Here is a 12,618-nt window from a genome sequence, read left to right on the forward strand (position 1 = left end):
AATTTATATCAAATTAATAATATAATAGTGTACAATTAAAATCTCTTAATTGTACATAAAATCTTTCAAAATCTTTCTATGTTTTTAAATAGTAACAATCTTTATAATGGAAGTTTGAAAACATGACAAATTTTCATTTTACGTTATATCATACATACATTCGAACAAAAATGTCATAGTTCGAGAGTAACATTATCTGCATTTTTTATATAATTATACTTTTGCGTTTCGAAAAGTTCAACTAAACTTTTCATAAATTTTTCGTGGTATTCGTTGATTTGTTCAGTCGTGGGTTCAGCTATTTTTGGTAGTTCAACAGGACTGCCAACTATAATGAAGAGAAACATAAAAAAATTATATATATATATTTGAATATATAGAATTAGAAACATGAGATAATTAGCAATTTAATATGCGCATTAATATTTGCATTGCACCAATGAATAATATCGAATATATATAAAGAGAACTTTACCGACTACGGTGACAGGTAATCGCTTCGGAATAAGACCAAATGAATACTGAAAGAATCCTCTGCCCGAAACAACGACAGGTGCTAGTCCAATAATGCTGCGAATATAATTCTGTATGCGTCTGAAAGTCGATCCTTCTGGGCTATATATTTGATTGTACAAATCCGTTTCGCCAAAAGAGAGGACAGGAACCAACGCCGTACTGAAACAAAGAGTTATATTAGATTTCAGTCGTGTTGAATATGATTATTATGAGTAATTATTATACTATCGTACTTTATATTTTCCTATATTTTCACTTATGATTTACATTTTATAAAAACTATATATGGTAGATATTAGTAAAAAAAACGATATTTTTTACTTCGGAGGAAAGTATCAAGTGAAACACTAGTTTTTTACTGTAAATAACGGTATTTTTTACCAAACTACATAAAATTTATGAAAAAACATATAGTTATTTCAATGTAATTATTTGAACGACAGATATTTTATATTTAAATCTAAATAGTGATATTATTAAAAAAGTGATATTATTAATACAGATAATACTTTATAAGCATAATAGATACCATTTTTAAATACTGGTTATAGTTGTACTGTATATTTTAAGTATTTTGTATTCTATATCTTAATTATTTTAAGACAACGTCCCAATATAATTGATTCAAGAGTAATTAGAGATTCGATAAACGTTGTCTTACTAATTTAAATTTAGAATATGTGTAATTACAATTACAGTATACGACAAAAACAGTGTCAATTATTGTAGTAAGGTATTATTTGTATTAATAACAGTATGGAACACTTATTTAACATTTAAAATTGAAGTACAGTATAAAATATCATTCAAATAATATAGTGGTAAGGTATATGGTATTTATAAAAATGAGGTATATTTATAGCTACCGACGTATTACTGTATTAATCATTATATTATATTTTAACTATTTTTACACAGAAATCTTACGAATAAGTGCAAAAACTAAATTCTGGAATAATAGTACAGCGTCGAAGTCGTGAAATGCTAAAAACAATATCCGAGTAAAAAACAGAGTCAAAATCGAAGGAAAAAACCATTATTTCTCGAGTTTTTTATCCTAAAATTTCAGGATTTTATTCCGTTGTTTATACCCTCCCTTCTCTCTCTCTCTCTCTCTCTCTCTCTCTCTCTCTCTCTCTCTCGCCTCTCCCCCCCTCTCTCTCTTTCTAGGTGTTACATGAACACAGAATGAAAAACAGTTTTTTCTTGAGATATGATTTTGCTTAACGCATATAAAAACTATAATATTAACAGGTTGCCTATCATAGAAATATTATTATGTCATAGTTAAAAATTATAGCTTCTTTATTTCAAAAATGACACGACTAAAAAAATTAAGTTTCTGATAAAAGAAAGAGAGAAGAATTGTTTTCCAACTCGATAGAAAATTATTGACTAATTATATAACATCGGAAGAAAGAATATCACGTAAAAAAGTATTTTACTGCTCCAGCTAAAATTATAACTGTTTTTTGTATTTGAAAAATTATGTATCATACGCATAGAATTTATAGCACAAATCTAAATTCCATCTCTGTTATCTATATAATTAGGTGCAATACATATCCAATATCACAGTACTTATTAGAAATTTATCTATTTTAACTATTTTTCGTATTTAGATAATTTTCGCTATAACCGTAAGATCACTTTTTGGAGTGTATATTCTTTTATTTCGCAACATTTAAAAAACAATCCTTTTTGAGTGTTGTGATAATTTTTTATAAAGTTAAGTTAGTTCACTTTTAATGATTGATAGAATAATGTATCTAACTCATTCATGCGATAATAACTTGAAAATTACACTTTTTAAGTCACTTTTAAAGTAAGGAAGCGATATATTAATATGTTAAAAGTATATAATTCACCCGTATTTTAGTGCCAGTTTCACAAATCCTTTTCTTCTTTTTATGATGACACGATAAGTGCCCGGCGTTGATTCCATCGATTCAGAAGCACCACCAACAATAAGAACTGTAGCTTTCCCGGTATATGGATCTTTTGGTGGTGTCGATAATAAATACTTGATACTTCTCACGCTAGAAGCACAACTACCTATAAATGTTCGATAATTTATAATCAAATTACAGAAAGAATATAGCTTTCTAAATGGTCATCAGTGATTTAAAAAAAAAGATATATATATATAATATATATAAAATTTTCATCAATTTTTTAAAGCAGACAAAACGGTCCATATATGCAAACCGATGAGAAAAAAATTTACTAAATTTTAATAAATATTTTTTTGAATAGTCCTAGCGGAATATTTACTAAATGTAAACACATATTTATTAAATACAAGAACCATGAGTTCTTATCATGAGTTTGTATCATTTTTTTCATATATCTAAATATTTATCTACCGTAAATAAATATTCCGCTAGGACTATTCAAAGAAATATTTAATAAACTTTAATAAATTTTTTTTCTCATAGTGTATGATAACGTGTGTGAATACGTGTATGAATTACATTTTTTATACGAAAAAATTATTTGAAGTAATCTCCTCTATAAATAAGAAATATTGATGTAATATAATAAAATGTAATAAGATGTAATGATTCAATGGCTACGTTTAACAGAGAAAGTAACTTTGCTATTTTTACAAAATTTTTTATGATTGGTTTATTCATTTACCTAATGAGAGGAACTAAGGGCAAGATTAATCATATATTATGGAGTTTTACAACAGTTGCAAAGTTACAAAATTGCATTGTCTACTGAACGCAGCCTATATATATATATATATATATATTTTAGTTGCATATATTCAATAGATTATTTTATATATATTATATATATAATTTTTTAATGCATACTATAATTCTAATATATTAATATTCAAATATTGAAAGTACATTTAGTATACTATTACAAAATTCATCTGCAGTTAAGCGAGAAAAATTTAATGAATGGCAAGAACTATGAATTTTTACCTAAGAAATAAGGATATTCTCTGAATAGAGGTATTTTGAAGTGTTGATCGAGAGTGATTAGACGGATTTCAAGTCCGGGAAATAGCTTCTTGCAATCCAATACGTCTGTTGCAAATGAACCAATTATTCCAATCGATAAAATACCATGAGGTACACAAACGAAAAAATAAGATTTTTTGGGATCTAGATCTACCGTCTTCACTAATTTTAACGGAAAATAATTACAAAAATAACGCCAAAACACGTTGTTTCGTACCATTCTTGTCCACTGAATCTCACTGAAATGTAAAATATAGCTATTTTCAAAACATTAATAATTCATCAAGGAACTACGCGAGGGGATAACCACTTAATGTAATCATGGGACAGAATCCTCGAAATCATTATAAAATTCATATGAAATCTTTATGTGTAATCCGATAATTATATATGCAATCAGAAGAAATCATTGTATAATATTAAATAACATCGTATATTTTACCGAATTACTTCATATGTAATGAAAAAAGTTATTTGTAATCAGATGAAATCGTATGAAATCATATAATCTGTGGGACAATATTTCAGCTAGTGGTTACCCCCTCGGAACTACGTCAATGACAACAAAAAAACGTACGAAAAGTTGTGCTGCGCACCTTGCATTTATAAAATTGTTGATAAGATGTGATTATGCGGAAATTAAACGTAAATTATAATATTTGTCTTAGTTACATCATGTGCTTATAATTTAAATCATACACGGCTGAAGAAGACTAATGCCTACGAGTCTTATGATTCTAAGCAGAATAAGACTCGTAACATATTCCTGTAAGACTTGTAAGAATTTTTAAGTGCTAATGCCTTTATACAATATTTTTACAGACATCTTCTTACTAGCCATAAAATTTACAAAAAGAAATCTTAGATCGTAGATATTTACGAATAATCGTACATCTTATAACACATACGCATAAAATTAGAATATTAGTCATAAGTTCTTATACAAGTTTTTTATGAGAACACGTTGCGAGTCTTACGATTTTGCTTAGAATTGACCCATAAATCAAGTCGAAATGTACCGAGTTTCTTATATACATACACTGAGAAAAAAATGCTGTTGATTCAATTAAAGTCTATATTATGGGCTATCACTAGCATAAGTGATTAATTTATGTATATTTTTATTGACATAAAGACATAAATTATTATTTCAATAATCAAGGCCTTTACGCCAATAAAAATATATATGAATTAATTACTTATGTTAGTGACAGCCCGTAATATAGATTTTAATTGAATCAACAGCATTTTTTCTCAGTGTATATATATTAATAAATCAATTATTTTATCTGTCACCCAATTATACTCGTTTTTAAAAATTGACCTTTATTATTGTGTTTGTTTTTTCTTTGCACACATACAAGCGATAACAATATTTATCTTCTACACTAATTAATAATTCATGTTTCTAAAAAGTTTAATTATTGCAGCTAAAATTATTCTCTTATATAAAATTCAATAAATATTCATAAACACTTTGTTATGTATGAGTGTATTTAGTAGAACGCAACAATTTTGCAACCGTTTTATTATTTTTTGCTAAATACGATCCTAATCGCATTCAACGTCTCAATATTACTCCGAGATTGCTATGATTTCCAGCAAAGTAAAAGTACTCTGAGTCTCAAGCAAAACATATTGATCTTCATGAAAACATGTTGGTCATCATTCATGAAAGAGATGTTCCTAATGTATCATTCTCTCTTTTTAAACACTTACAACATAATAGATACACCGAGAGAAAAATGTACTAAATTTTAATAAATAATTATTTGAAAAGTACTAATATAACATTTATTTATGGAAAATGAATATTTACTGAAATATTTATTAAAATATAATAATAGATAAATTAAATCGATTCTTGTACCAAATAAATATAGTATGTTACGTTTAGTAAATATTCAACTGATACTATTCAAACAAATATTTATTAAAATTCAGTACATTTTTCTCTCAGTGTACTTTTGAAATATATAAAAAATTACAAAATGGTACGTATAAATGTTAATATGAGAAAATAAAAATATATATAATTATAATTTAAATAAATTTGAGTTAGCATTACGGTTACCACTTTATCTAATCTTTTTTTGAACTTTTAGTAAAAAATATGCATTTTAGCATTTATATCAAAAGAGCGTTCAGCAGAACACTCAATATGTTGGAACTTATCAATAAACTGTTGTGCAATAGTTGCGTTCTACTGAACGTACCCATTTACTGTCTTGCGCTAAGCAATTATTTTCAAGTGATTGTCAAGATTTTTATTTATCGACTACTAAAAAAGAGAGATTAATATCCTTACCTTCTACCACCACTATGGCAAGTGTCCCAATCGTAATACATCCAGAGGAAATATAGTAACAAAAAATAGCGTATCGTTTCTGTATAGAATATAAGATAAACCGTAATTAGGTATCCCCAAAAATTCCCGAAAACGGTGAGAAAAATCCATATCGCAACAACTAGCGTTTGTAGTCTTCTTTCCAGAGGTACGTTTAATGGTGCAAATTTCACGCCCAGAATTTCCATGTTCCTCACTAAAAATATCTTCGATCAAAATTCAAATCATCGGATTCAAAAACCGATTTTTCGTTTAATTACCTAGTATGGGTTGCGTATATAAAGTTCGGTTCTATTAATACAAAGGAAAAAGTAAAATAAAACCTATAATTTAAAACAAAATAATTGACCTAAGCCCAAATTCCACCAATGTAAGATTAACTTTATCTCGATTCAATTTACTTTTCATCTTTCTAGTTCTAAGAATTAAGAGAAATAAAGTCAATTTTGTATTAGTGGAACTTGAGCTTAGATCAATTAGTTTTTTTAATTAGAAATTATAAGTATTGTTTTATTTTTTCTATAATAACCGCTTGCATCGCTTCATCGGCTGACCGTGGATTTAATATGAATTGGCACTTTATCAAGCGGACGCACAAAGTCTATCTTTGATTTCAACAAGAAACGAACTTTGTATATTTATCTATCCTATTTCCTACAGCTTACTCAGTACAGAGTCGCAAATCGATTGTTTATTTAATTCTTTACACTACAATCGTTTCCATCTTTTTCTCATTTCTCGATCATAATTATATATTTTTTACTATACTATTTTTACTTCATGACATATGATAAGAAGAATGAAAAAATGCTTCAGCATGAATCATTTTTTTACTCTTTTACTCAATTACACGTTTATTTACCTGCTTACAGAGATAAATCGTAATCGCAAATTATCAATCTCTTTTTTTGCCCGAGCTTTAAGTAAAAGTATTTCTTTTTAATCTTTTACTCATAAAAAATGGTATAAATAGTATAGCCAATTTTTCACGATACATAAGACCAATTGTTCTTTGTTGCTACGCTGAACTGCACTAAAACTTTCTATCTCGCTTTCGCCAAACTTCAAATATATATCTGTTTCATTTTAAGTACAATGAGTGCATACTAGTCTAACCATAAAGAACAGACTTAAAACCATTCCATGATATTTTACTGCTTAATAGAATTTATTATGATAATTTCATATTAATATTTCACAAATTTATAGTGCTGTGTTATACTGATATGAAATTTTTAAGAGAGAAGAACGAACTGCCTTATCAAACTCTTATATTATCAATTGCCCTAGATACCAGCGATTTCGAATAGTTATCTAAAAGATATATTTTAAAATTATATTTTAAAATAAAAAAAGTCCAACTAGCAGATAGACATGTAAAGATATAATTGTGAAAATATCAGTTTGCTAAAAATATTTCAAGTGTCGCATTAGCTGTATTTTTCATAGACATAATAATATGAAGAGACTGAGCATTTCCACCAAGTTGTCACTATCGAGGTTTAGAATAAGGTAACTTGAATCGTGTCGTTTTCTCTCTTTCTCTCTCTCTCTAAATTGAAAAGAGATGCTGAAGAGAAAAGTAGCTACGATTCAATAGCTACATTTCTGACAGAGCATAGCTCCAGGAGGAGAAAGTCAAGAAATGGGCAGTCTATACCTGATCTAGACTTTACTTCTATGGTATTTTTTAAGATTGTAACAAATATAATCAAATAGATTGATTCTAATACAAATAAATCTGTCGGAAGTAACAAATAAATTCGATTATTGTTTACAAAAATGTTATTTACATTTAAATTTTCACATAAACTGTAAAATTTTCAAATAATGTGAAACAAATTCAATTTATAATGCAACTTCTGTTATGCGATAAAATTCGAGCGATTTTACTCCGAACAGTTCGATCACACGCGAAGATTCACGCTTTTCAAATTTACCTAGATTGCTGCGGCTATCTCGGCAACAGGTACAAATTTTTGGATTGCACTTTTTCTTTTAGTATAACACCAGGTCAGACTGTCGTTTTCTACAGATAAGGTAATACGTTTCAACGTAATATGGCGGCCACGTGTATGCGCCGTGTGTAAATATCTTGCGACAACTTCCACACGAAACGTTTGGCACGGCGTCACGTATCTTACTAATAGGATCGTCACTAGCACGACAAGAAAGCATGTCCGACGGAGTTCACAAATGGTTACTCATTCACACATGTACAGACAGATGGACGATCGTCCATGAATGAAATTCGAACTCAAATCGTTCAGTCAAAATCCGACGTTGAGACTCATTCATTTCAGTATAAATCGCAGTGTTTATCTTTAATTATACTTAACAGTTGAATTATGATTTTTTAGATTATACATCATTAACTCAATATTTTGTCACATAAATTTATATATAAAAGAGAGAGTTCATAAGCCTCTACTATCTGCATCATTTGATTATCGGAACTGCCTTGTCATTCAACATGTTTAGATAAACGGACTTCTATTGTATTAAAAAAAATATATATATTTAAGTTTGAATTTGAATTAAAATAAAAATTGCCCATTCAGATTTTTCTAGCATTGTAGTTTAATAAATATCATGTTAGTATGCAATCACATGTTAAATATCATTAATAAGTTATGATTAAATATGTTATAAGAGTTCGAGAGTAACATTTTCTGCATTTTTTATGTAATTATGCTTTTGTGTATTGAAGAATTCAATTAAATGTTTTATGAAATGTTTTATGTTTTCTAGTGTTAATTTCACGAAGCCTTTTCTTTTTTTTATTATGATATGATAAGTACCCGACAAAGATTCCATCGCTTCGGGAGCACCACCGACGATAAGAATTGTAGCTTTTCCTGTACATGGGCTTTTCGGTGGTGTTAACAGTAAATACTTAATACTTCTCGCATTAGAAGCGCAAAAACCTGTATATTTCAAGTTATCATTGTTATAGTCTTATCTCGCAAAGTGCATAGTGTGATAAACACTAATTATCGTTTCATTTACATGTTAAATATCTCTTTTGGATCATCCGCGCGTAAATTATTGTTACAATAGATAATGTCAAACTGTTCCTTGTTAATGAACGTTTAAAGCAATCTTCTTTTCATATAAGAAATATACAACATATCTTATTATTTCTTGATGTAATATTCCTACTTATGTAAATGTATCTATGTACATTGCATAGATATTCACGCAAAACAATATTTTGCTGCTCCAGCTAGAATCATAGCTGTTTTTTGTATCTAATAGAAAATTATGTATCATACGCATAGGATTTATAGCACAAATCTAAATTCTATCTCTGTCATATATATGATGCAATACATATCTAATATCGCAGTACTTGCTAGAAATTTATCTGTCCTAGCTATTTTTCGTACTTAGATAATTTTCGCTGTAACTGCAAGATCACTTTTTTGAGTGTTGAAAGCATTCTCTGTACTATTACATTATTAAAATTCACCTATTATAAAAATAAGGAAATCTTAATAAAAGTTAGAATGTCTAGAGAAGAGAGAGAAAGAAAGAGAGAGATAGAGAGAGAGGGGAGGGAGACAGAGGGACAGAGTATATCTAATAGTTTTTACTCGTAGAATAAATATATTCTCTTAAAAAAAAGTGTTTTGAAATGTTGATCAAGAGTGACTAAACGTATTTCTAATCCAAGAAATGCAAGAAATGTTTTCTTGCATTTTAATACGTCTATTGCGAATGAACCAAACATCCCCACCGAGAAAATGCCATGAAGTACACTAATAAAAAAATAAGCTTCTTTGGGATCTAGATCTACTATTTTCACTAATTTTAACGGAAAATAACTGCAAAAATTATGCCAAAACGCATTATTTCTCGTCCAGCTTGTCTAAAATTCACTGAAAAATATAAGATACATTTTTTTTAAACATTAATGGTTATTATCAATACAATTAATGATTATCATCTTAAAGAGTTTTTATCGCGATTAAAATTATTTTGTAATGTAAGATTTAATAAATATTTCTGTACAATACAGAAGCTTGCTGCAACATTCATACAATGTTATCGGAACATTATTGGAATATTGCAATGTTGCTGCAATAAAATGATTTATATGTATTATAACAGACTTTTTATTCATTTATTGTGTTGCATGGAGTAGGAATTGGCTACATTTAGTAGTAAAAACTGATCATAAGTGCTCAGTGATGTTTTAATATGAATGGTTCTTGCCTGTAGTTCTTTGCCGAATCTAAGTGTAAGAATTGTCTTCAAGCGATTGTCAAAATTTTTATTTATCTACAATTACTTTAATAAAAATGAATAAAATTGCTGTACCTTCTACCGCCACGATAGCGAGTGTTCCAATCATAATACATCCAAAAGAAATACAATACCATGACATAACGTATCGTTTCCGTGTAGAGTAGGAGATAAACCGTGATTAAACATGCCCCCAAAGGACCGAAAATGTAAGCAATTATCCATCGCTAACAGCTAATGTTTGCAGCCTTTTTTCTAGAGGTATATTTAACGGTGCAAATTTCACGCCTAAAATTTCCATGTTCCTCGCTAAATCTCCGTACAAAATCCAATTTTTATCACAGAGATCTAATCTTTTTTTAGCTTGTATATTATATTTTACCTGTAGGAATAAATTTTTATATAACTGGAAGTCATATTAATTTCTTTTTTAAGATAAATCATATGCTGATTTGGTTGAATCGCAAATTAACATTTCATCAAATAACTCTATTTCTTATCTCCCCATACAATTTGTTATCTCCCCGTACAAAAATATCGACCTTGTAAAATAGAGACCAGGAACAAAAGTAATATTTTGAATTTAAGATCTTATAATATCTAAAATATCTATGTAAAAAAAATCTTTAGACATATAATTTATTTGACTATAAAATTTTCTTATGTTAAACTTTCTAATGTAATTGGGAAAAAATATTTTATGATTTGTAGTAAATTTTTTAAATGGGTATCTGGATAAAATTTAATTGAAAAATATGTAAATTATCAACATTAATAATTGCTAAAACTAAATGTTAAAAAAAATTGGAAAGAATAAAGGCAATAGGAGTCAGGGGCGCAGAAGACGTCGCGCAAATAATACACCCATAAAGCGCAAAACTTCCCCATTCTACTAAACGCGCTTGTTTCGGCGCTACATGTTTCGGCTCACGTTTTAACCTTCTTCAGAGACAACACAAACTAACATATATAAACTGTGAATAAAAGTTATCCTGTCAAGCTCCCCTACATCGAGAATACAAATGCCAGAAATTAAAATAAGAATGAAAGAAAAAGAAAAAAGATGTGGCGGCTCGCCCCCAGAGGTCTCACGGGGCTCGTGCGGATTCTCGTAAGCACCCCAGTTACACGAATTCCGTTTAAATAGGATCTCGATCTAATACTTTCTCGGGCGTCTAAGGCAGGTCCCACTACATCGCCTTACTGAGTCCAGTAGTGGGGACCAGGACGAAACTCCGCGGTCGATCATACTTCGAATCGACCACGATCCGTCATTCATTTTTCCGGCCTAACTAATTCAATGATACTTCCGTCACAAAGAAAAGAAATAATCAAAATAGAGAGAATATGGAAAACTAAGTTATCAAAAAACTTTAAGATTATAAATCAATAGGTAATAGGGCTACGAGTCAAGGTTAATACGTGTGATCAGATTTAAATAGAAATAAAGATAACATAAACATACAATAACTTTAATCTAAATGCCGGCAATGATAACAAACGTTTCGATCCGCATCGGATCCTTCTCAATGTTAAAGTTGAATACAAAGGAAAATTATTGTTAAAAAATAATATTAATTTAAGATTATAATTAATTATCCCGAAAATAAGGACGCTCACCGTGATCACAAAGAACCATATCGCAAATTACTATTAATAATATATCAAAAACCGGTTCTTGGCCAGTCAATATCTGACACAGTGAGTCACTTTTAGAAGTTTTAACTAATATTTTTCGAAATTACAAATGGGAAAATCTAACGTTAAAACGTTAATCAATTCCAAGAAAATGAAAATTGGAAAATAATCAAAAATCACGACAGAAAGACTCATTACTGTGTACGAGCGACACTGACTAAATGTTAAGCTATTACATTATACTTTTTTCCTATAATATAAGAAAAATAAATTGAAACTTACTTGAGGAATGAAGATAGTAACTCCTGTGCTTCTGCATACGTGTACGTTTCGCGATATTTAGCAGAAAATTAGGGGACAAATATCGATTTGTCCAGCAGATGTCACAGCTACATACACATACCAATATATCATAGTTTCAAAAATATTTAGATGTCATACAAATGTATTCTCTTACTTTTGTCCTTAGTCTACCTTACTTCAGTTAATACATGTTCTTCACGGTCACACACATAATTTGCTCAATTTATCATCCATGAATACTTTCACATATTCGTATTTACGGATTAATATTTTATACAACAGATGTGACTATGATAACGAAACTGCTATTTAATTATTTAGTATGTTCGATGAATAGATACATTCAATATTCGAATACATGAATGAATAATGAATATGAATACGAATTTAAATACGACTTTTTGTATTGAATAAATATCTTTTATGAATATGATAATAAATCTTTTCAATTTTGCATTTATTCCAATTCTGTCATCATAACAACACTATTCGATATATTCCGAATAGCGAATTTGATTGGACGCATTCGATGCGCACTGATGCATATTAAAGCCGTCGTGCACAAATTTAGGCGTAAAGATGTGTTTA

The 12,618-nt window shown here is 28.9% G+C and overlaps 2 protein-coding genes across 3 annotated transcripts in view; one reads left to right on the top strand and one right to left on the bottom strand.

Annotated features, from left to right (window-relative positions):
* Window positions 1-12,618, top strand: part of cn (Kynurenine 3-monooxygenase cn) — a 34,413-nt gene that overhangs the window by 9,283 nt on the left and 12,512 nt on the right. The gene's annotated exons all lie outside the window — the stretch shown is intronic.
* LOC108726314 (diacylglycerol O-acyltransferase 2) lies at window positions 174-8,073 on the bottom strand. 2 transcript variants are annotated; one of them, XM_018453807.1, is made up of 6 exons: window positions 7,782-8,073; window positions 5,803-6,037; window positions 3,456-3,733; window positions 2,385-2,571; window positions 476-675; window positions 174-328 (listed from the first exon to the last, which is right to left on the bottom strand). In XM_018453807.1, the coding sequence occupies exons 2-6, from the start codon at window positions 6,027-6,029 to the stop codon at window positions 174-176; spliced, it is 1,047 nt and encodes a 348-aa protein (XP_018309309.1). In that variant the 5' UTR covers window positions 6,030-6,037; window positions 7,782-8,073. The 2 variants fall into 2 exon arrangements, with proteins under 2 accessions (XP_018309309.1, XP_018309308.1); XM_018453806.1 differs by having other exon boundaries at window positions 5,803-6,101.

The sequence above is a fragment of the Mycetomoellerius zeteki genome, unplaced genomic scaffold (genome assembly GCF_001594055.1).
Source record: "Mycetomoellerius zeteki isolate Tzet28-1 unplaced genomic scaffold, Tzet1.0 scaffold41, whole genome shotgun sequence".
NCBI classification, from domain to species: domain Eukaryota; kingdom Metazoa; phylum Arthropoda; class Insecta; order Hymenoptera; family Formicidae; genus Mycetomoellerius; species Mycetomoellerius zeteki.